Here is a 26499-nt window from a genome sequence, read left to right as displayed (position 1 = left end):
TAAGTTTTAAACTTCCTTTATTATCATCAATACAAAGTACACAAAGTAATTTTCAAGGGGATATTTTTGTTCCAAGATATATTCACATTAGCAAGAGTTTATTTATTTTATAGATAAAAGTTAGCAGATATGCCATTTTTATACCTTTTACTTTCCAACTACAGTTTGCAGTGTCATTAAAGTCATTATCAATTTTTTTATGATCAGATCTAGAATCTGTGCTTATTAAAAGCTATATGATACCATAAACACAATACATAGTAATAACCTGAGCTGCTTTAGTAGAGATGTTGTAGAATAAAGCTTACTTATGCCCATAGATATCATGATGACATCTCCTAATAAGCTTTTAAGAAATATTTGTCATATCATATGATTTTAAAAGATGGGGAGACAGTTACATTAAAAGAATATCATTTTAAAAGAAGATACTTTCATTTCTTAGATTTTAGCGTTATAAATTTTACTTTTTTAATCACAAAAGAAAAAGATTTTAAACTAATAAAAATAACAGGTACCACTTAAAATAAGTAAAATTTCTCATTCAAGTGAGTTTGAGTCTAAGTAGGAAAGAAACCACATTTATTTGATTTTTTAGTATTTAAATCCTTGAAAAAAGCCTATGCTTCACTGCAGAATTAGCACTTTAAGAAAATACTGACAGTAATAACACACTATCAAAATGTACACAAATGGCAGCTATGTAATTTGTATGTTTAATAAGTTAACTATATCCATTTTTCAATTTAATTTCCTGATGAACTACCTCCAATATCAATATTAAGGAGGTCTTTAATTTTATCATATAATACCAACACCAAAGCACCCCCTGTACCACGAAGGATATTGGAGAAGGCACCACGAAAAAATGCGCCAATTCCCTCGTGTTGGTATATCTTCACAAAGCAGTCTAAAGTTCCTTTATACTGCCGTTCAGCCTCACCACTCTATACAAATAAAGACAAATAGTTTGCCATTATCTTAACATCTTTTATCGTAAGACAGATTTAATTTAGCAACAGGGATAGATTAAAATTAACACTGTGTTGAGTAAGTATGTTGAGTTAATGGTCATATATTGAGTATTGTTCCCACTGACTGCAGAATACTCATGCTTTTCAGGCACACTTGAAAATGACCACATATTAGGCTTAACAAATTTTAAAAGATTGGCATCACATACCATGATTTATCCTCTCACCACTCTGCAATTAAGAGAGAAATCAAGAACAAAAAAGATAACTAGAAAAATATCACGTTTGGGTATTAAGAAAAACACATCTTAGAAAATATTTAAAACCTAACTAACAACCACAAAACTCCTCAACTAAATTTGTAAGATGCAGCTTGAGTGGTAACTTTAACCACCAGAAATAAAGGAAATAATAAACGCAAAAGAAAGCATAAAAAGTCAAAAGTTAGTTATCTGAAATACTTTGACAAATTTCTAGAAACACTGTTTCAGGAAAAACAAGAAAAGGCGCCCAAATTATTAGAAGTGCCAAAGGTAACATCATTGCAGATGACCCAGAGATTAAGAAAGAGCAAGATGATATTATGAACAACTTTATGACAATTATTTTGAAAACACAGAGGAAATAAATGCCTAAAAAGTGTAATTTACCAACAGAATAGGAAAAAACTTTAGAATAATACTAAATTCATTGAAGAAATTCAATCAGTTGTTGTAAATCTTCTCCTAAATTAGAAAACCACATGTCCAGATGGCTTTATATGTGAGTTCTACTAAACATTCAATGGAAATTTAATTCCAATCTCACAGAAATTATTCCAAAGAAGAGAAAAAGTGGGGAGACTCCCTAACATATTTTATGAGGCTTGCATAGTCCTGATACCAAAATTAGACTAGGATAACACAAGAAGGAAAAAAATGACAAGCTTGTGTCACAGAAACCACGGATAAAATATCCTGAACAAAAACCAGCAAATCAAACCCAGCAAGGGGTACAAAATACAATACATCATGACCGAGCTGGATTGATCCCAGGCATATAAGAAAAATGATATGATCATCTTGATATAGAAAAAAACATGACCACCATTCATGATTAAAAATTACTGTAATCCAGGACTTCCCTGGTGGAGCAGTGGTTGAGAATCTGCCTGCCAATGCAGGGGACACGGGTTTGAGCCCTGGGCCGGGAAGATCCCACATGCCACGGAGCAACAAAGCCCGTGCGCCACAACTACTGAGCCTGCGCTCTAGAGCCTGTGAGCCACAACTACTGAGCCCACGTACCGCATCTACTGAAGCCCCGGTGCTCTAGAGCCCATGCTCCATAACAAGAGAAGCGACCACAATGAGAAGCCCGTGCGCCGCCATGAAGAGTAGCCCCCCACTCTCCGCAACTAGATAAAAGCCCGCGCACAGCAACGAAGACCCAACGCAGTCAAAAAAAAAAATTAAAAAAAAGAGGAAAATTACTGTAATCCAAAACAGAAAGGACCAGTCATAATGTAACTACGAAAAATCCACAGCGAACATTAAACTTTGTAATCTGTAACATTGAAGGCATTCCCAGTAAGACTAGGACCAAAACAAGGTTGCCAGTTATTACTTATTTCATGTAACACTGAATCAGAGGTCTCAACCAGTGCAGAAAGGCAAGAAAAGGAATAAAAGGCATAAGAATTGATAAGGAAGGGAAAAAAGCCTGCTATTATGTGCAGAATATATCACTGTGTGTGTAAAAACAAAAAAAAACTTCAAAGGGTGTACATATAGGTTGGTGTTTGTAATATGGCTTAACAAAGTTGTGGGATATAAAATCAAAATGTAAAAATTAAAGAATACTGTTATGAATTGTGTCCCCACAAAATTCATATATTGAAGACCTAACCCCAGAACCTCAGACTGTGACTAAATTTGGAGACCGGGTCTTTATAAAAATAATTATGGTTAAATGAGCTCATTAGAGCAGACCCTAATCCATTATGATCACCCTTATAAGAAGAGAAACAGAAAAAGGACCATGAGAAGACACAGGGAGAAGAAGGCCATCTACAAGCCAAGGAGAGAGGCGCTCAGAAGACACCAACCCTGCTGGACACCTTGACTGACTTTTAACCTCCCAAAGTGTTAGAAAATAAATTTCTGTTGTTTAAGCCACCCAGTCTTCGGTACTATGTTATGGCAGTGGTACGGTTTTATACATATAGCAATGCACACATATATATAAAAATCCACACCCACAATTTTTTTTCTGAATTATTTTGACAGTAAGTTGCAGCTATCATTGCCCCTTATTTTTAAACATTTCAGTGTGCATTTTCTAAGAATATTTTCTTACATACCCAAAGTACAGTTATCAAAATCAGACAATTTAACATTTATACAGTACCATTTACTTAATCCACAGTCTATTCGCAAATTAATTTTCAAAAGTGTTTCAGTTTATTAAACTAGAGCTAGACATAGATCAAGAGGAAACACAGATATAAAGGGAACAACTTTAAGGATAGTCCATAAATGAAGCGATAGGATAGATATGCTTTACCTTTTCAGGTGGCCCACTGGGTTCTTCCAGGACCATTTTGTAGAGGATAATGAGGATAACTACACCTCACAGCATTGTTTTGGGAATTAAATGAGTTAAAGTGTAAAATGCTTAGGACAGTTCTGGCACATAATAAACATAGCTTTCTGGCCTCATTATTTTCACATGCCCTCATGAAACCTATCATATGGGTATACTGAAATTCTTCTCAAGCCATACCTCTAGGTATGTTTTTTCCCCTATGCTGAGAATGTACTCTTCACTGTCTGGAGAAAAAGCCTATTTACTGAGATTTAGCTCTCTAAGAGGCCATATCTGATCACTTTAAGCATTTGGGTACCCCTCCCCTATTGCATTCCTGGAACCTATGCACGTTTCTACTTAAACCATTAACAGTATGCCTTCAATACTATGCTATGAATTTGGGTGCAGGTTCTGCCTTATTTTATTTGTGTCACCAGAGCTTGGTGAATAGGCACTCAATTATTTGTTGAATGAATGAATGTAACAGGTAACAGCAATGGAGATTGACTTTATCAAAATTTTGGTTTGGGTATTTACATTTAGAACATACATCATTATAAACAAGTCTTCATCCTTGGAGTTAAAAATTATTTACTTTTATTAAAATATACTACAACAAATGATTACATATGTCAGTGGCCTATGACTGGGCTTATTCTACTTAATCTAATAATATTCAGTTAAGACAAACACATGCTCATCTAATCCTTGCCATGCCCCTCCACTCTCCAAACAATAATACATACTCATACTATAGGAGTAAAAGACATTTCTGTTCTGATAGCAGACATGGAAGAAACTTTGCTGGATGATGGCTGCTTTGGGATAGAAAAGAATACAAGACAGAACACATCATGTATTTATTTTAGTAAGTAAAACAAATGGCTTATGCCTTTCAGCCAAAATGTCTCTAAGATTTTAATAAATTACATCTGAATATCAGATACTGGAAAACTCAATTAAGCTTACAAATAATATAAAATACCTGCATCATCATACGTCTTCTAACTGTGTCAAAGGGATAAGAGAGTATTCCAGAGCATGTAGTCACAACTTGAGCAATTGAAAAGGAGACAAGAAAAGGAGTTTCCTTTGGTTTTGGTAATAAGCCCTAGAAAAGAAAAATTATCAAGTAACCATCTAAATTTCCAAAATATCTTAAATCATTAAGTCAAAGGGTAATTCTTATAAATATATGAAAGAGGGCTCAATTATACTTAAAATGCAATAAAAAAACAGTTGGATTTAATGTGGAAAGATTAAAATAATAGCGGGAGATCAATAAGAAATGAGAATCCCACACATGGCTATATTTTAAAAGCATATTTGAAAAAGAATAGAATATCTGCTATTACAGGAGATTTGTTATTAATAGCACTGAAAACTAGAGATGGCAGCCAGTGACCAAAAAAGTTCCTCCATGGTTCTTCCTCATAGAGTTGGAAAAGATGAAAGAATGCCTGTTATTATTAACAGATGATGTGTGATAAACAGCTTTAAAGCTCTAAGCTAGTGAAGAAACATTCCTAAATTTTACAACTACTACAGGTGATAACAGAGGAAAGCAGAGGGTGATTAAACATAAATTTTTCTGTGATTAAATAAATATATATAAGATCCTGTAATTTCCATTAATCTATTTATCTGTCTAAAAAATACACTACAAACGAAAAGTATTATGTCCAGACCACAATAAAAATAACATTCAACTATTGATACATTTATACTAATGAGGGAGGGCAGAGACAATATATAAAACTATTATAAAATTTCCCTCAAGTTTTAATCTTATTTAGTAAATAATACTGGGATTAATTTCATTGCTTCCTTTTAGAAGCATTATGATGTAGTGATTAAGAGCACGGGACCTGTGCTTGCCACATAAATAAATTACTTAGCCATTCCTAGGTTATCTTTAAAATGGGATATATTAAAAGCTATCCTAGAACACTGTGAGGATATAAAGTACTTAAAAAAGTTCTCAAAACTACGTAATAGCTCAAAAAATGGTAGCCATTATTACGATCTTTCTCTTTCCTACCTTATGAAGTGCTATTTACATCTGAACTGAAAAGGCAGATTGCAGAACAACCTGGAGAATACAATACAAAATCTAACAGTATCCAATAGATCACTGAGCTATAGTAGCATTTATCATATTTAACTAATTAATTATGCCTTGCCTGCTTTCCATTGATGATAGTAAACTGATAATATGCATGTAAAAAAGTGATAATAAAATGAATGTAAAATCAGAAAAACTCTATGCCTTCCTATATACCGAAGATCTAATTATGATATAACCTAATCAGCATGTTTTCTATTTGAGTCTTTCAGTGCAAACAGCACAAAAACCTAACGTTTATATTTATGCTTTATATCCAAAGTCAGATCCATAATACAGTTATAACTTAATTAGGTTATGGCAAAGTCATGATTAAACAGAATGCTATAATATCTCTTATGTCATCATTTATTTTGATTTCTATAATTAAAAGTAAACATACCTGCTGAACATTAGAATAAAAAGAAACAAACAATTTATTTAATATATACTAGTTAAAGTACCAAATTACCTTAACTGTGTCATAAGCTCCAAAATAAGAGGCTCGGTACACAATGATGCCCTGAACTGAAACACAAAACCCTTGGTATAAACCAACAATTCCATCTGATTTTGCTATTTTCATAATACAGTCACCTAAACCCTTGAATTGTCGCTCTTCAGGACCTAAAATAAAGCCATTTAAAATTTATTAGCAACATTATATCAGATAAACACTTTCATCAAAGTAAATTAATTAAACATTTTACAGATTTAAATTATCTGGAACTAACATTTAGAAATCTTTATAACAAAAAAAAGGCACAAGTCAAAATCTTTCCATTCATTTAAAGATAATTAAGATGTCAAGTAGTATCTTAAGATATTTTAACTGAAAATATTAATCTTATAAAAGCAATCTAATTCAAGCAATCTGACTGGCTTAAAACATTTCAATAAAATTATGAGAAGTTACTATCAGCATTCAGAAAATACTTAGGCATGCAAAACTCTACAACTTGCTTCAGCTGAAAAGCAAAAGGACGGATAAAGCAAAAAGACAAAGCTAAAAACTAGTAACTTTAAGGATCACTGACATTTTAGATGAAGTGTCATATTTTTCTAGTGTTTGCTGGTTTTGTTTTTATTTTCCCTTGACCTAGAACTCCTTGATATTTTATAAATATTATATATAGAATACAATCTTTCAAAATAAACTAAGTTCTCCCAATTTTGAGAGAAAACAAAACTACAGAATTGAAATTAAACCAAGGTACATATGTTATTTTCACTTTCTTAACAATAACAAAAAAATTTGGAATGCCAGTTAAACATCATAGATGAAACTCCTATTCTCATCTTTGTTCAAACTGCCACCCCTTCTGAGGTATTTTCTCTAATCACTTATCTAAATTGATGTCACTCTCTTCTCCTAAATTTTTTTCATGGCATTTTTTGCTGACAGTATATTTTAGTCATTTATTCTTTTTCTTTACTACTCGTGATCTCCACAAGACTGTAAGGTACATGAACCAGGAGCTCCATGTTTAATATGGTGTGTGTGTATATGTGTGTATATTACACATACACAACCTGTATCTCAAGCAGGGCCTGGTTCACCTCAGGCACTCAATAATACTGGTTGAAAGACCCTCTGATCCCTTAAGAAATTCTATTAAAATAATAATAAAGAAAAAACAGGTTTAAAGCCATATAAGCAAAAAAGAGTACATGATGAGAATAAAATCCACAAATTTTAGCAAGATGGAAGGGAGGTGGAGGATGGTAACTCACCAAGTGGAGCAGAGAAAGTTGAAACCTAATTTCTTGCAGAGGGAGATATTGTTGAGAAGTGAGCCATTTGATTCCAATAACCACAGAAAGACTTAAAATTCGAGGAATTAAGTACTATTGTGGTGAGAACAAATTAGCATCTGGATGCTCAAAATCCACCACCTCACCCTGGGTAGCCAAGTGACTTACTCCTCTGTCATCCTCAGAACTGAACACGAGGCTCCAACTTGTGTTGCACTCACATGGGGCCAACTGAGTGACCTCCACAATTACTGAAAATGACTCACACAAAGATACATCATTGTGCATGTCATATCATCAGGGATATAAGGTAATTAAAAAGAGAAAAAGCCACATAAAAAGGATCAGCAGTAAGAGAATGATTTCTTAGGAGCAGTATTAGAAACTAGAATCCAGATTAATGGTTTCAAAATTGTGAAAGAAAATAATTTTAAATCCAGAATTTTACATATGGCCAAATATTAAGAGGGTGAAACATAGACATTTTCAGATATGCAAGATCTCAATTTATCTCCTATCCACCCTTCTCAGAAAGCTCAGAAAGCTATCAAACAACATATCTACCAAAACAAGGGTGTAACGAAAACACAGAAAGATGTGATAAATAAGTAAGGACAGAGGAAAAGGGAATCTCTAGGATGAGAGTTGTACATCTAATGTAGAGAGGAGCCACAGTCAAGACAGGAAACTAAGTGCATGAAGGGATCTAGAAGATGGCTCTCTAAACAAACAAACTGGAAATAAGTTATAAGCAGTCTCTGTGCTTACTCTTTTTGTTACTACAGTATTGGCCTTCCCCTTCCCTCTTTTAAGAGAAAAGAAAAAAGTAGTAATCTTTAGGCTTTATAACTTTACCATTTGGTTGAGAATAAAATTTTTAGATGGAACACAACACTGTTGTTATAAGCATAACTAAAACAGATAATACAGTGTTCAAAAACACAAAGAAGAAAGAGTTAGTATTTCTAAAAATCCCATACCTTTTCCAATATCAACACCTAATCGGGTTCGGGCAAAATCTAACGGATATACTACACATAAGGATGTTGCCCCAGCAGCTCCACCAGAAGCCAGGTTTGCCAAAAACCACCTCCAGAACTGAAACATATTAATTAAAACATGGTTATTAAACTATAGAATCTGATTTTTAAACATCCTTATTTTTATAAGGTTAAAAAGCCAGACTTACAAACTGCTTTTATAAAGTGATCACCTATAATAATGCATATATTATCATGCAAAATACTTCCCTTCATGTCCATGCAGCCTTTATTTCTTACCAGGCGGTCTGGGAGATACAGCTTAGATGCTGACATACTGAAATTCCAAGATATTTTAATGTCCTCCAGCAAAAGTAGCCCAAGTTAGCAAAAGAGGCCACATAAGATATTTTGCTCTTTAGACTGTATAAAGTTTTTCGTTAATAATATATTTTAGTTATGACTAAAATGTTAGGCATCTGTGGAGGCTTTAGTGGTTCCCCTTCTTGGCGGCAGGGGAGAGGGACAGTAATACATCATAATGCCACAGTTTCACTTTGTAGTTTTAGTAGAAATAAATTTAAGTAGCTCAAAAATATAGATTATGTTCAAATGCCAACATGTAAATTGGCAGAAATCAATTATAATGTGGTTGAGTGGCATGTAAGACCTTATTGATCTACTAGTTCACGTGGGCTGTTGAAGTTCTTTTTGATAAACATTTGAAATGTGCCCTGCTTAAGTCCAATAAACTGCTTTTCAACATCTAGAGCTCACTGGAGAAGAAAGGAATATTTGAATTGGAACTGTCATAGAAAATCTAGGGTACAAGGCCACAGTAACCATTCTAGTCAAGCTCAGTTTCTTGCTTCTCTGGCTCTTATTTCTAACAATTTTAAGTCTCAGATGCTTTGGAACTCTCAATTTTCTCTTGGCTTGGAATGCCCTTCTTATTTTTAAATTTTCTTCCTATCTTTTTAAAACAAAAAGTTATCAATTTACGCTCTAACTCAAATTCTATTTCTTCCACAAATTCTCTAGAACTCTCAATTTTCTCTTGGCTTGGAATGCCCTTCTTATTTTTAAATTTTCTTCCTATCTTTTTAAAACAAAAAGTTATCAATTTATGCTCTAACTCAAATTCTATTTCTTCCACAAATTCTCTGATCTCCAACCCACCCAAAACTGTATGTAATCATACCCTCTCCCCCTAAATATTTCATCTCTCAGAGAATTAAAGGTGAATCATGTGATCAATATGTAAAATGTGTCAACATGTTCCAGATTCTCATTTTTTTTAAAATAGTATTTACAATAACTTTCTACTTTCAATTTATAATTATTTGTGTACCTGTCTTGTCTTATCTTCTACGGACTATAAATTTCTTCAGGCCAGAATTATTATTTTTATTTTTACTTGTTGAGATATATTTACACACCCCACAGTTCACCCACGTACTCAATTCAATGGACTGTTGGCATATTCACAGAGCTGTGCGATCATTACCAGTTTCAGAACATTTCCATCACCCTGAAAGGAACCTTGTACCCACCAGCAGTCACTCCCCATCTTCCCAATCCCCCTGAGCCCTACATAACCATTAAGCTACTTTCTGTCTCTACAGATTTGCCTATTCTGGACATTTCCTATACACGAAATAACACAATATGCAGTCTTTTGTGACTGCCTTCTTTCATATAACATGTTTACAAGGTTCATCCGTGTTGTAGCATGTGTTAGCACTTCATTCCGTTTCACTGGCAAATAATATTTCACGACCACATTTTATTTATCCATTCATCAGTTCATGGACATTTAGGTTGCCTACATTTTTTTGAGGCCTAGATTCTTAATTCATTTGCTTATTTCAGAAAGCAAGTCATGGGGCCTTGCCCAGAGTAAGAGTAATGCATTCAATAAATATTTGTTTAATGAAGGGTACTCAGACTCCCATCGTGCCTTTTAAGTGAAACTCATAAGTTCTACTGTATAGGTAGCCACAGTTCATAATCACACAGAGATTAGACCAGAAGGTTGAATCTCACCCCAGGGTAGCTAATCCATAGTCTAGAAGATGATCTGTAACCCGGTAGAAAAAGTAGAACTGGGCCATAGTTTAAGTCTTAGGAATTTGACTCCAGAAGTTCTATGCCAGTTATCAGTAAGGACAGAAATGGAAAAGATATTAAATAATTTTTTTTTAGGTTTCAGTCTACTTTGAGACTGTTGAAACCTATAGATACTCTTCCAATAAAAATCACATATATATAAACAGATACTTTTAGTGTAAGTTATTCCTCAAGCATGCATGGATCTCAGGTAAAGAACCTCTCACCATCTTAAAGGTTAGAAGGAATCACTATGATATTAACACTGAACTTAAAAGAAACAAAGAAAATATAGGTAAGTAAAAAAGGGCAATAATGAGAAAACACAGAGCAAACACACCCAAAAAGCAGATCATTAGAGACAGAGATAGACTAAGTGACCTGGGAGACAAAGATAAAGAATACAGTTTGATCCCTACAGCTGTCCTTGGTTCAAATTCCAGTGCCAGTGTATCATTGCAAGAAATACTCATTTTTCTTGAAGTAATTTAAGTCTCTGTTTCTTACAAGCAAATAAGCCAAACCAAATATGATATGCAGCACAAAGATTTATAAAGTGCATCTTAAATTCTATTTAACCTTTCTTTTTTCCTTCCTAGATAAGAGAAAGAAAACAGATCCATGACTTCCTGGGCGAATGATCACATAATTTATTATTCAAACGAGGACCCCTATGATAGTGAAAGTGGGGCCTATGAAAAAGCAGGCAGGCACAACATGTATAAATAGCATGGCCAAACTACTAATGGAAGGAAGGAAGGGAGGAAGGGGGAGGGTGGAAGGGAGGAAGGAGAGGGAGACAAGAAATAAGAATCTATGCTGAATGATAATCCTGCAAGTGTTTCTGTAACAAGTCTGTCCCTCCACAATTAAGCTCGAAAATAAAACAGACCCAGGAGAGGTTGTATATCAGCATAAATGAGTTTTTAATTATAAGTTAGTAATTTCAGATACTACTATACTGTAAAAGGAGAGGGCATGAAAAAGAATCAGGCAAGGAGAGGAGAACAAAAGAGTCTAGGGGGTTTGGAGGAAAATAATCCTGTTTATTTTCAACTGTTGACAAATGGATGATAAACAGACTTGATGCCTCCAAGAACAAATACCCTGTGACCAAAGTTCTTTCTAACAGTTTGTCTGGGCATGGAAGAGAGCTGGAAGTTCTAGTCTTCTCTGTTGAGGGTTGTGCTGGTAGCTGCTAAGGAGTGGCAGAGGCATATTTTATGCCCAGTTCAGCTAAGACTCATCTAGTCTAGTCACCTCAGCTGAGAGAGGAATAGAGTGCAGCAGAAAGAACTAAGTTTGGGAGTTAGAAAGACATGAACACATGACTAGGGTAAGTGCTTTAAGCTCTGTCTTGCTTTCCTTATGTGTACATTTGGGATAAAAATAACTACCTCAAAGAATGAGGTAAAAATTCAGTGAAACAGTATATAGTAGGCACACACCTGCCTACCATGGTTATTTTTTTAAAACTTTTTACTTTGAGATAATTCCAGATTCACATGCATCCTAATACATACGGAGTTTATAAACTTTTCAACCAATTTCCCCCAACGGTAATATCTAGCATAACTATAGCAGAGGAAAGTAACACTGATAAATATCTACCTTATTCATATTTCACCAGTTACACACACTTATTTGTGTGTATATTTAGTTCTATGCCATTTTATCATGTGTGCAGATTCACGTAACCACCAATCACCATGGTGAACAGTTCCATGATAAAGACCCCTCATTGCTACCCTTTTATAGCCACCTCCCTCTCTCCTAGCAACCACTATTATAATTTCCATCTCTATAATCTTCTCACCTTAATAATGCCATATACATGAAATCAGAAAGAAAATATAATTTTTGAGATTGGCTTTTCACTTAGCATTCAAAGTTGCTGTATCAAAAGTCTGTTCTTTTTTAAAACTGTGGTAAAATATACGTAAAATTTACTGTTTTAGCCATGCTTAAGTATATAATTCAGCATTAAGTACAATACTGTATAAGCATCATTACTATCTATTTCCAGAACTTTTCATCATGCTAAATATAAACTCTGTACCTATTAAATAATCTCCCTCCCCTTCAGCTCCTGGTAACCTCTATTCTACTTTCTGTCTCTATGAATTTGCCTTTTCTAGGTCCCTAAGGGGATTATACAGTATTTGTTTTATCAAAGGGTTGTTCCTCTTTATTGCTGAGTAAACTTCCATGGTGTGATGTACCATAGATTGTTTAAGCATTCACCTGTTGAAGGAAATCTGGGTTATTCCCAAATTTTTGTCTATAATGAAACAATCTTCTATGAACATTGTATACATTGCTTTTTTTGTGAACAGAAGTTTTTATTCTCTGGGATAAATGCCCTAGAGTTGGATTGTATGATAAGCATATGTTTAGTTTGTAAGAAACTGTCATACTCTTTTCTAGAGTGGCAATATCATTTTCCATTCCCACCAGCCATGTAAGAATGATTCAGCTCCTCTGCATCCGTGCCAACATCTGGTGTTGTCACCATTTTAGCCATTCTGGTAAGTGTGTAGAGATATCTCACTGTGGTAGATCAACCACTTTTAAATCACATACACTGTATTTGTTTTTTCTATCTTCTCTGCTTCTTTTTTTTTTTTTTTTTAAATTCACGTTCGTTCATTCATTCATTCATTTATTTATTTATTTATTTATTTATGACTGTGTTGAGTCTTTGTTTCCGTGCGAGGGCTTTCTCCAGTTGTGGCAAGTGGGGACCACTCCTCATCGCGGTGCGCGGGCCTCTCACCATCGCGGCCTCTCTTGTTGCGGAGCACAGGCTCCAGACGCGCAGGCTCAGTAATTGTGGCTCACGGGCTTAGTTGCTCCGCGGCATGTGGGATCCTCCCAGACCAGGGCTCGAACCCGCATCCCCTGCATTGGCAGGCAGACTCTCAACCACTGCGCCACCAGGGAAGCCCTCTGCTTCTTTTAAGATCAGGTAAGAAACCAAAAATATTGACTTTTCTTTTTAAGTTCTTTTTTTTTCCCCCCACTTTTCATGGCAGGGGGTTGGAGGCAGAGATAGGATACAATTTTGATGTCCAAGGGGAGAAATAAAAGGGTCATTAGTATCCAGATTTAGTAAATAATATATATTTAAACATTACACTATTACTTGTGACTGAATACCTTTACATTCTAAATAAGATAGCATGCTCTTTATAGGTATACTAAAAATGTTTTTACCTCAGGCTCTACTAATATGAAATTTATTACAGAATTTTAGCACGGATCAAAGTTAACTTCAAAAGTTTTAGAGCCGGGCTTCGCTGGTGGCGCAGTGGTTGAGAGTCTGCCTGCCAATGCAGGGGACATGGGTTAGAGCCCTGGTCTGGGAAGATCCCACATGCCGCGGAGCAGCTGGGCCCGTGAGCCACAGTTACTGAGCCTGTGCGTCTGGAGCCTGTGCTCCGCAACAAGTGAGGCCGCGGTGGTGAGAGGCCCACGCACCGCGATGAAGAGTGGCTCCCGCTTGCCACAACTAGAGAAAGCCCTCACACAGAAACGAGGGCCCAACACAGCCATAAATAAATAAATTAAATTTAATTTAAAAAAAAAAAACAAAAAACTTTTAGAGCCATGTTATTTACACTGTTAGGGATAGATGTTAGTAACATAAATTTTCTGGTTAATTCTAATTGCTCCATTTGGCTTAGTCTTACAGGAATTATCTTTTGGGGGAGATGGGGTGGAAAATGTTCAATAAAGAGTTAACTCAGCAGGCCTGTGTTGCCCAAACCCTATACACACTGAAAAGATCTTAAGGACCACCCTTGCTCAAACTCGAAGGTTCGTTTGAGATAACCATCTGAGCACTTGGAATATCCTACCTAATTAGAGTGTCTTTATATGCCTGAAGCTTTGGGTAACACCAGATAGTTTATACTAACCTTGATTTATGGTGAACACCCCTTTGTATGCTTTGAGCTAAACTATATCAGTTTGACCTCTTGAGTGGGTGGGGGCAGTGGCTGGAGACTGAGTAGCTAAGGTCAGTCACATTACACATGCCTATGAAACTGACTCCCCAAAAAGCCTGGCCACCATGGCTCAAGTGAGCAACCCTATTTGGCAGCACATTATATGTGCTGTCATACATTATTGCTGGGAGAATTAAGTGCTGTCCAGGTGACTCTACGAGGAGAGGACAGCTAGAAGCTTGCACCTAGTTTCTCCTGGATTTTGTCCTATGAGCCTTGTCCCTTTGTTGATTTTAATCTATATCCTTTTGTTGTAATAAACCATGAGTATAACAGCTTTTCTGAGTTCTCTGAGGCCTAGTGAATCACTGAACATGAAGATGGTCTTGAGGACCCTCTGACATAGGTTCTTAGTCAAGAGAAGTTCCAATTATTAGAGTTGTTACCTAAAGATGACAGAAACATTTTTCTGAGTGCCTACCATAAAAGCACAGCACTGGGACTTCCCTGGTGGTGCAGTGGTTAAGAATCCGCCTGCCCATGCAGGGAACACAGGTTCGAGCCCTGGTCTGGGAAGATCCCACATGCCATGGAGCAACTAAGCCCGTGCACCACAACTACTGAGCCTGCACTCTAGAGCCTGCAAGCCACAACTACTGAGCCTGTGTGCCACAACTACTGAAGCCCGCGCACCTAGAGCCCATGCTCCGCAATGAGAAACCACCGCAATGAGAAGCCTGTGCACCGCAATGAAGAGTAGCCCCCGCTCACCGCAACTAGAGAAAGCCCGCATGCAGCAACAAAGACCCAACACATCCAAAAATAAATAAATAATATTAAAAAAATACCAATTACTTAAAAAAAGAAAAGCACAGCACTACTGCAAGCACTTTATGTGTCTTTACATGTTTAGTCTCATCTAAACCTTACTCATCTAAACCTCATGAGGTAGGTATTCGTATGTCCAATTTTCAGATGAGGAAACTAAGGATCAGAGAGGTGATATTCAAAAATTCACACAGCTAAATAAGCTGAGTGCCAGGACCTAAATCCAGATCTTCTGAATGTAAGCGTAAAGAATTTTCTTTGTTACCTTTATACCTCCAACTACATAACAGCGCAAAGCACTCAATAAAGGAAATAAAGGGTCTAAAAGGAAATTAACGGAAATAGCAACAAAGAAATGTTCCATAAATAGTTGCTTTTAAAGAATCTGCTAGGACAGCTTGGTTGGTTGGCTGGAGGAAGAGAAAAAGACAAAGGATGAGGGGGTAGAGAGACTTTATAAGGGCAGGTGAGGGGAAGATCTTGACAGTAATGTAGGTGGTCTAGTGTATACAGAGGTAACAAAACAAATGGAGACCAGGACAAATGACACATAGTTCATACGAGTAGGAAATTTTGAAAATGAGATTTTATAACCAAGGGAGTGATTGCCTTGAAAAGAAAAAGCACCTTTGTGATAAAAAAAGAGAGTTCTCTTTTTTGAAATTAATTTTTATTGGAATATAGTTCCTTACAAGAGAATTCTCTAAGTTAAATTTATCATTTTCCTGTATTTGACTTGGTCTTCCTACACACTTTAATCTCAGCCAAATAGAGCCTCAGTCATATAGAAGAAACAATTTGCTTCTTTAGGAAATAAACTACTTTAGTATTAGGAAATACACGTTTGTTGACTGCTTTTTTTGCTTATCAAAACCAGATTAAATGCTGAATTTTTCTAGTGCAGCAGAATAGGGATTATAAAATGTAAATTATATTAAAATTAATATTTATTCAGAGAAATATTGCGTTGAGACAAAACATCTCTTAGTTATTAAAACTGTGTTAAGAGGTTTAGAGAAACTGGTAAAAGTTAATACAATTCTATGTTTTCCATATGTAATTTCTATAACAATACATATTATAGTATGCTAACAGTTACTATGTTTTTTCTCAGGTATTATTAATCTTTTTTTTAAGGTATTTATTTATTTATTATTTCTATTTATTTATTTTGGCTGCACTGCGTCTTCGTTGCAGTGCATGGGCTCTTTGTTGCAGCGTGTGGGCTTCTCTAGTTGCGGCGCATGGGCTCTAGAGCACATGAGCTCAGTAGTTGCAGCTCGTGGGCTTCTCTAGTTTTGGCGCACGGGCTCCAGAGTGCACGGGCTCAGCAACTGCAGTGCATGGGCTCTCTAGTTGTGGTGCGTGGGCTCCAGAGTGGGCGGGCTCAGTAGTTGTGGCGTGCGGGCTTCTCTCTTGTTGTGGTGCATGGGCTTATTAGTTGCCCTGCGGCACGTGGGATCTTAGTTCCCCAACCAGGGATCGAACCCATGTCCCCAGCATTGGAAGGCAGATTCTTAACCACTGGACCACCAGGGAAGTCCCTAACAGTTACTATGTTTTAACTATTATTTTTTTCCACCATTTGAGCACCTCCTCTCCAAATAAAACCCCACAGGTAATGAATGGATAAAGAAGATGTGGTACATACATACAGTGGAATATTATTCAGTCATAAAAAAGAACGAAATAATGCCATTTGCAGAAAGATGGACTAGAGATCATCATACTAAGTGAAGTAAATCAGAAAGAGAAAGACAAATACCATATGATATCACTTATATGTGGAATCTATAAAATACAACAAACTAATGAATAAAACAAAAAAGAAGCAACTCACAGATATAGAGAACTAGTGGTTACCAGTGGGGAGAGGGAAGGGGGAAGGGCAGACAGGGATGGTGGAAAAAAGGGGTTACTATGAGACAATATGAAATCATGTGTGCAAAACTTGAAAATTGCAAAGTACTATATAATTTAAAGAATCTTTCATTCAATTAAAAAATAACAAAATAAAATAAACAATAATTACCTGAAAAAAAAAAAATTACCTGTTTTTCTTTATTAACTCCAGACATGAACAGTTGTTTGTATTTGTCTTTGAAAGCAAAGTTTAGAGCTTGTGTTGGAAAATACCGGATAACATTTGCCAAATTGCCACGCCAATAACTGAAGAAACCTATAAAAGAAAATATACTAAACTTATATTGTATTATTATTAAATAATTTGCATAGTTTTAACAAACTTAGCTGTTCGAACTATCTAAAACATCTTTTCTCGTGAGAAAAAAAATAAAGTTTACATGTGTCTCCAACTGAAGAAAAAAGGCAGTGTTAACTCCACATACCCCATTTCAATTTTGTTAACTTCCAACAGGAAGCCTTGAATGCCTAAAAACCTATGGAAAGCATTACCAGTTGAATACAGGGCTCTTTAGTAGTAGAAAAACAGAGCTTACTAGTATTTGTCAGAGAAGCTAGTAACCCTTAGCCTCATTTCCAAATAATAAAATACAATTCCTATGGTGACAAGGCTGTTGGAACAAAACTGTTTTGTATCTACACTCCTGAGAATGAGAAAGGGATAAAAGAGTCTTATCTTTATATTTTAATACCTAGCCAAAAAAGAATCAATTTACAATTCAAGGCAGTCTCCAGAGGCTTGATGGATAGTAGGAAACTTTCAAGGTCAATAATCTTCCCACTTCAAATCTCCATGGAACATGGAATGACCAATCTTTATAATTCAGTCACTGTGTTACCCTGATAATTCAGAACTGCCTTTATAATCCATAGCTGCCCTGGAATACAACAGGCTAGCCCTTCAGGACCCATAGTTGTTTTTACAGATGGTTTGACCCTGCTACTCTGAATAGGATACCTCTAGTTCCAGCTGGGAGAATAGAATACCCAGAATCAGTCTTCTAAAGATAAAAATACAAATGAAGATAATCTCAGTTGACTGGGACCGGTGCTCAGAAACTGAAAGTTAGATTAGATAAACACACAAAGGGAAAGATATTTATTTGTTAAATAACTATACTTTGTGGGATAAAACACTGAATATTGGTGATCCCAAGCTAAATATAAAGCAGTTGCACAAAGACAATTAAGAAGTATATTAATAGCCAAGAAATCTCAGTCCTCACAGCTGATTCAGTTACAAGGCATTCAGTTGTAGGCATAAATTACTAGGGCATTTAACACATAATGGTAATAGCTACAACTTCTTGAGCATTTAATATGTGCCAGGCACTGGCAAAGGCTTTATATATTTCATTTAATCATCACACTATGCTTATGGCATACGTTCTCCTGTAATACCTATTTTATACATGCATAAATTGAAACTTTTATAAGTTTAGAAACTATAACCAGGATTTTGAATCAAGTCTTCTGTCTGTCTCCAAGGCTCTAGTTCAGCTTTGGGTTTCTGGAGAAACAAATCTTAGAGAAGTCCTAAAATTATTAAAGTATGGTAAATAAAGCTCTATTTTTAAAAAAATGGAAAATGATTACTGTAAAAATTTTTGAGGCAATATTAACAAAACAATAATACTAATTTCTAGGAACTGTTTTTTATTCATTTAATTCTCATAATCACCCATGATGTAGGTACTATTAGTCTCTCCATTTTAAATATGAAGAAATGAGTTAAAAACAACTTCTAAGGCAGAAAGAAGTTAGTTAAGTAACTTGCCCAGTGTTACTTAGTCAGAAAACTGTAGATCTGGATTCAAACTCAAGCAATCTGGCTCAATAATTCAGTCACTTAACTACAATACTTTTCCATAAATAATTTAATCATACAAATATTTTCTGTACTAAGAAAGGTCAACAATTTTTCTTTAATGGAAGCAAAATAAAAATCTTAAAACATGAGAAATATAAGCAAATTATAAAGGAATATTTCTTGCTAGTTATGGCCACGTTGAATTACTGAGGGAAGTTGGTGACTCTAACCTTTGGAGGTATTTTTAGAGATTTTTAAGTTCTTCATAGTTAATAAAAAACACTTAATAACATAGTTAAGCATTTTTATTTTCTGAGGTCAGACCTGTGGAAGCGAAATGTTGAAAGTAAAATGTGACTGTGTAAATGATACTGAAGAATAAGACTGATTGATTGATTGATTGATTGATTGCTGTGTCGGGTCTTCGTTTCTGTGTGAGGGCTTTCCCCAGTTGCAGCGAGCGGGGGCCACTCTTCATCACGGTGCGCGGGCCTCTCACTGTTGCGGCCTCTCTTGTTGCGGAGCACAAGCTCCAGACACGCAGGCTCGCTCAGTAGTTGTGGCTCACGGGCCCAGTTGCTCCGCGGCATGTGGGATCTTCCCAGACCAGGGCTCGAACCCATGTCCCCTGCATTGGCAGGCAGATTCTCAACCACTGCGCCAACAGGGAAGCCCAGATTTGATTTTCTAGACCATGTTTTATAGTAACACAACAACAGACTACTTGCAGAGGATCTTAAAAGGATAAAGAAGAACATACTGGCTGAAGAATTGCTGATCTGATCAAATGGGATTTAAGTTGAAATCATCATTTGTTTAAAAAAAAAACTAATAAACTGAGTTTAAAAAAGTGTCATGTATCAAAAATGTATTAGAATTCCCATTTTATACATGGCTCTTATTTATTAATAGTCATTTTGGAAATGGTTGATTCAGCTAGATGGTATTGAGATATTACAGGTTTCAGATTATGAGTTATTAGTTATAATTATATAATTATGATTACAGTACTGAATTAATATTTATTTCACAAAAAGAAGGTCATATAAATATAAAAGTAGTATAAAAGTTTGTAACTTTGGCTAATGTACTGAATATAAATGGTAGATTCTGATGACAAAGACATCTGCAAATTAACGAGACTATGACAGAGTGACAGATTTATCACTAAAGGGGTTTGCTAGCATTGACAGAAGAACGTATTCCTTTTAGCAAAATTGTATTTGCATGAAAAAACCCAGAGGATTCATCAAAACAACTGTCAATGTCTCAATGAAAAATCTAGAAATAAATAAATCCCTAGAAGTGTAACAGGAAAACTGGCAGCTCTTAATGAGTTATATATGAAAAAGTATCTCACACACATAAAATACTTTTGCATGTATTTCTCAGGATTCATGGATTCCCTGGAGCTACAGATATCAGGATAAAAACCCCTGCTTTAGTCTCTTTTTCCACAGATCATACTTAAAAAACTTATTCCCTTCTTTGCATCTCACTGCTGTACCATGCTTTTAGGAGCTCCAATGTCCTTAGTAAGAGGGCAAAGAGGAGGAACCTCAAAGTGGAACTCTGAATGCATCTTCTATAGAAATATTATTTCTGGGGGCCAGGTTTCAAGGTTTTATTCAAATGTACTCTAAGTACACTGTGTACTATGTAGGCTCTTTAGATAGATTACAAAAATCTACTCTATATGTAATGCAAATTTATCTCAAATACATTCATTTACAAATGAACATGAGGAATACATGTTTCTAAATTTAGGAATGTATTCAAAATGACTAAAGAGTTAAAATTTATTGAGCACTAACTATGCAATAGACACATGGCTGAGTATTTTACAGGCATTATCTTGTTTAACTGCCACAACTACCATATGAGGTAGGTAATATTATTAGACCTTGTATAGAACTGAGAAAATTGAGGTTGAGAGAGGTTAAATAAAAATTGTTCAAGGTTACAAGGTAAGGGAAAGGTTGGGACTTAACTCCAGAATTTTCTAGATCTATCTGACTCCAGGCCTAGAGTTATTAAATCTCTATTGCCTCTAGGTAAAAATCCATTTTGGATAAAAACAGTAGTACTTTGTGGTCAGAATAAAACAAGGGAAAAGCAAGAGTGATGCAAATGTAGCAGTATTTAACTCTCTAGTCACACAGAACAAAAGGACAGTTTCCTAATATATAATCACAAAATTGATAGAGACAAACATAGGGGTTGTGGTATATTTCTCTGGTAATAGCAGAACATCTAAGTTTTTTTTTTACTTAATTGCTAAGTAAAAATAATCTCTTCAAAATTTAAGGGTGAGAAAAACCTACTCTGAACTTAATTCTGAGAAAATAATTAAGAATTAATACAGAACTGATGGGAAAATGGGAAAAAGTTACTGGGCCATTTACTGGTCCACTTCTAGCCAAGAATGCAAATGCTAGGCATGTTTGGGTATACAGTTGACCCTTGAACAACGTAGGGGTTAGGGATGCTGATTATCCATGCAGTCAAAAATCCAAGTAATAACTTGTAGTCAGCCCTCCCTATATGTGGTTCTTCCATATCCACGGTTCTGCAACCATGGATTCAACCAACCAGGGATCAAGTACTGTAGTACTTACTACTGGGGAAAAAAAAAATCTGTGTGTAAGTGGACCCACACAGTTTAAACCCGTGTTGTTCAAGGGTCAACTGTATATTCTAGACTAGCAGGCTCCAACATGCTTTGACAGTCTGCCTATCAGTTAAAAAAACGTAATCATGACTCTCAAATATGTACATACTTAAAAAAGTAAATTATATACCTTTGCTACTATACTACCCTGTTATGTACATTTGTAAAACACATCCAAAAGAGAAATTAAAGAATGAGATAAAGATTCTTCATTTACACAACACTGTAAATCAACTATACTCCAATAAAAATTTAAAAAAAAAAGATTCTTCATTTAAAAACCTTTTATTTGGTACCAAGTGCATAGGAACAAAGTTCTTGGTCTTACGGAGCTTACATTTTGAGAAAGACAGACAATGAACAAATAAACATGTTAAGTGGCCACAGAAAAAAATAGTATATGTAGTTGGAGAATGAGGAAGGGCTATTTAGATAGGGTGGTCGGGGAAAACTTTTAGATATTAGGGCACAACTGAGCATTTGTTTTAATAGTTAAAAAATAGTATTTTCAGATATCTTGCTAATCATGATGTTTTCATACTATCATCTGCTATTATCTCAAGGCACCCTTAGGATGAGGTTCATTCTTAAAAATAGTATATGTGAATCTATATTTCAAATAGTATTCTTGACAAATTTAAATATTCAAATAGTCTTATTATCTCTATAAATCCATTTAACTGAGCCAACATAAACTATAATATGTTCATTATACAATAACTGAGTAAGGGTACCCGTTATCCCCTTTACCCTGTGTAACTCCTACTCTTTTTTTCAGGATACCTTAGCATCCTGTGATATATAACTGACATTTGGCCAACCATAGGTGCCAGTGCCAATTCATTTACTAAATATCAGTAAAGTTTATGTTCCCATTTTATTGAGATAACACATTTACTTAACATTTTCTTTCCATACCCCAAAATATCATCTTCAAGATATAAAAACCTCACTGCTTTAGCCTTCAGGAAAATATGTTTGGAAAACTTCAGATTAAAGACAGCTGATGAATTCATGGCCAGGAATACCTAAAAGAGAAAAGAGTTCTGGTAGGCTCTTAAAAATGAGATTTAGAGATAATATCTTTAAAAGCCTATGTTACAATATATTAAATAAAACAATTATATTAATTAAAATATATTTACCGATGCATAGCTTGCTCAGTGAAAAAAAATCACAGCACAGACACCAAAATGTTAACTGTGGTGATGTTAGCAGTGCTAACTTTTTGTTTCTCTCTGTTTTTCAATTTTCTATAGTAAACATGCATTATTTGTGTAATAAAGGTTTAAAAAGTACTAAATAAAAGTGCACATACAAAGTTGGAAGGTCATAATACCAACTAAAGAATAAATTTTAAAAAAAGCATTAGTCAGGGCTTCCCTGGTGGCGCAGTGGTTGAGAATCTGCCTGCTAATGCAGGGGACACGGGTTCGAGCCCTGGTCTGGGAAGATCCCACATGCCGCAGAGCAACTGGGCCCGTGAGCCACAATTACTGAGCCTGCGCGTCTGGAGCCTGTGCTCCGCAGCAGGAGAGGCCGCGATAGTGAGAGGCCCGCGCACGGCGATGAGGAGTGGCCCCCGCTCGCCACAACTGGAGAAAGCCCTCGCACGGAGACGAAGACCCAACACAGCCATAAATAATAAAAATAAAAATAAATTTAAAAAAATTAAAAAAAAAAAAAAAGCATTAGTCAGGATAAATCCAGAAGCTTTCAGAAGCCAAGGAAAGCTTATAAAAAGTATCAAAGACACCCAAGGAGATGTTTAAAGCTATGTTCAGAGGAAGAATGAGCTCTCTCCTTGAGGTGTAAAGAAAGAGATAAGGTAAGAAGATAGTGAGAGAGCATCTAGTTGTGCCTTCTGAATTCACTGCCTCTTATGCTCATTCCATATTGCCTAAAGAAAGGAAAAGTTATCAGTAAAACTCGAGCAAACAGGAAAAACAAGAGAAACTTCAGAACACTGAGATTGCAATGTATCTTGACTTTCACAAAAGAGACAGAAGGTAAATTCCAGAAAATAACAGCCTCAGAATATGATTGCCTAGTAAAGCTCCATAATGATTTAGCACAGTGATTCTCAGCGCTACTACGTTCAAGTCTTCTATACATAATAAATATTTTACAATGCTTCCTTTACTATCTAGAAATAGAATTCAAAGACAATGACCCCTTCACTAGTTCAAAAAAATCAATATAATGCCCTTTCTGCTATATACAAAAAGAAAATAAAAGAGTTTATTATAAAATATATATATTACTTAGTAAATTGGTGAGGCGTGATCATACCACAGACATAACAGTCCACTGCTTGCTTCTATTTATAATGAATCAGTTGTGCTTAAGACACACGTTGACATTTGGAAAAAAGGGCTTAATAAATATATCTATACAATCATCATGAATTCAATAGTTAAAAATGCAGATGATATAAGTGGTGACCAAATATCACACACAGAACTGCTAACATGAGTTTTCACAATGATGAACAACTCTCAGTAAAACTCTGAATAAAACAAAGTACAATCTTTCCTCTACTTACAAGATAGCTGCATTACTGAAATCACTGTGTACTAGAATTCTGCCCCAGACAGTTTGTGTTTATAGGTAAATAAGAGTTAGTTTCTAGGCTTAGATCATCATAAACAGGTTTTACTGCTACATGAATGTCCAGTGGGAGATCTGAGTCATGAGGTTGCAGGATAAGTCTCTGTTGTGTAGGACTGGCCATGTACAGCAGCAGCAGCAGGATGTTTAGCAGCCCTGGATTTTGCCTTTCATATCATTGCAATTAAGGATTACTCCCCTCTATCTTTGTGTTAAACAAAAAATTCCTCACAAGTTTCCAAAAATGCCCCTAGATGGCAATATTATCCCTGTTGTGAATTACTAATCTTTTAGCATAGAATATACCATGGTGTACTCATAACAAGGCCTTGTATATACTAGGAAACATTTTCTTAAAATTCTGCTTAAAGAAAGCTGGAACCAGAATACTATTCATAATGGTCTCAATTTACAAGAGCCATATGGAATATATTTAGGTTTAAATACTACAAAAAACATTTAAAATATAAAATGACTTAGCACTGGTCAGCACAATCTATCCAGAATATTTAACTTTACCTGATTAAATATTTAAAGCAGATTAGCAAATAATAAAGAGGCTCCTACTGCTCCAAAGAGAAATGGGAAGCTTGCTCTGATAAAATAAATGGGAGCGAGAAGATGTGAACCACTCACTTACCATTAAAGATCTAAACTCAGCTCCCAGATGGGCACTTTAAATCCACAGTTTAGATGATGTCTTAAGAGTCTACCCTCAACCTGAAATACTCTGCTTGTGGGATCTTAGCTCCCCGACCAGGGACTGAACCCGTGCCCCCTGCAGTGGAAGTGAGGAGTCCTAACCAATGGACCACCAGGGAGTTCCCAGGAATCCTTTTTCATGGGAGGAAGAGTAACCTGCCCTAGACTTAGGAGTGAAAGAAAGGACTGCACTGGAGTTGAAGCCACTTCACTTCTTGTTCAGAATACACAATAAATAGACCTCTTTCCTTTTTAGAGTTCATATAGAGGTTTCAATTGAATCCAGCTATATCAGAAAATTTCTGATCAATTTATCCTCTTATCCACTTAGCTAACTTAAGGAGCCATTCAGTGAGAGGAGGGCATTGAATGATTAATAAAGCATTTTCATTATCTATTCCTTGAAATCATTTCAATATTAATGGAAAAAAACTCCACAAGGAACCAAAATATCAAAACTTTAAGTAAAGACAGAGCCTGACGCCAAAAAATAAAAATTAATACTGATCCCGACTTTCCTTAAAATTTTTATATCTTGCTCATCATGGGTTTTTCTCATTAATTTCGATTTTTAAATATACTGCATTAAAATATTATTTGTTGCTACTACTGAGGTTTTTTTTGGCATCCCCCTAAAATTTGGGCAGACGTGAGTGCCTCCTTGGTCTCAGCCCTGGTCTTCAGTAGTTCTTGAGAATAAACAGAACCTCTTTTCACTGAATACGTACTAGATACTGAGAGGCCCCAATGCTTCCATATTTGGAATACTTCTCTTAAACGTATTATTTCAACAAATATTTAAGCAACTTAAAGCACGTATTAACATACAGCCAAGGGCCTGATGGCATCTACCCCAATACGGGGAGGTCAACCATTTTCCTCCTGAGCCAGGCACAGGTGCACGGAGGTGCAGAGCCTCCTGCGAAGGAGAAATTCAGAGAAAGAGAAGGTGGTGGTCTCCCCTGCCCCAGGACTGGTCACGTGTAGGCCTTCTTGGCCCTGGGAAAGCAGAGCCTCTTAGACCGGTTAAGAAATTGAATTATCGAAGGCAAAGAAAAAACTCATCACCGACACACACGGCCGTGGCGCCCGCAAGCGTCCCCGCCCGGCCCACGCACCCCTTTTTCTGGCAAGCTGACCCGGCGCGGGGAGAGGCTGGCGCGGCGGCCTCGCGTACACACCCTGCTCACGGGGAATCCGCATCAGGCAGTCCACGAGGCCTTTGTACTGGGCCTCGGGGCTGATCTGCTTGGACGACGCCTGCACCTGCAGCAGCAGCTTTACCCGCTCGATGGGCGCCACTGTCGTCTTGGACACGGCCGCCGCCACCCCGCCCGCCAGCAGGTCCTTCACGAAGGACGCGGCGTCAAAGAGCTGCTTCTCCGCCTTCTTCTCCAGCTTCTTCTTCGGAGGTACACTCTGCATGGTGGGACGATGGACGTAAAATCGGGCAGCAGAAGCTCAAAACGAGAGCAGGAGAGACGGACAAAAGGAAACCAAAGACCGCTTCAGCGT

At 36.2% G+C, this 26499-nt stretch overlaps 1 protein-coding gene across 1 annotated transcript; it reads right to left on the bottom strand.

The window, feature by feature from the left end:
• On the bottom strand, window positions 1-26467 carry SLC25A31 (solute carrier family 25 member 31). Its single transcript, XM_036853459.1, has 6 exons — window positions 26166-26467; window positions 17320-17447; window positions 8382-8499; window positions 6119-6273; window positions 4528-4653; window positions 1-947 (listed from the first exon to the last, which is right to left on the bottom strand). Exons 1-6 carry the CDS (start codon window positions 26407-26409, stop codon window positions 747-749), a joined length of 972 nt encoding a protein of 323 aa, XP_036709354.1. The 5' UTR covers window positions 26410-26467; the 3' UTR covers window positions 1-746.
• Window positions 26468-26499: the final 32 nt, after the last annotated feature.

This window comes from Balaenoptera musculus, chromosome 5 (assembly GCF_009873245.2).
Source record: "Balaenoptera musculus isolate JJ_BM4_2016_0621 chromosome 5, mBalMus1.pri.v3, whole genome shotgun sequence".
Lineage (NCBI taxonomy): Eukaryota > Metazoa > Chordata > Mammalia > Artiodactyla > Balaenopteridae > Balaenoptera > Balaenoptera musculus.
This window is presented reverse-complemented; position numbering and strand designations above follow the sequence as displayed.

Excerpts from the sequence above, each read along its gene's own strand:
- SLC25A31 (XM_036853459.1), bottom strand. The coding sequence starts at position 26,409 with ATGCAGAGTGTACCTCCGAAGAAGAAGCTGGAGAAGAAGGCGGAGAAG. Across the intron at positions 17,448-26,165 it reads GCGGATTCCCCGTGAGCAGG|GTTTCTTCAGTTATTGGCGT; the intron begins GTGTGTACGCGA and ends TTTCTTTTATAG. Across the intron at positions 8,500-17,319 it reads GAGTTAATAAAGAAAAACAG|TTCTGGAGGTGGTTTTTGGC; the intron begins GTAATTTTTTTT and ends AATATGTTTCAG.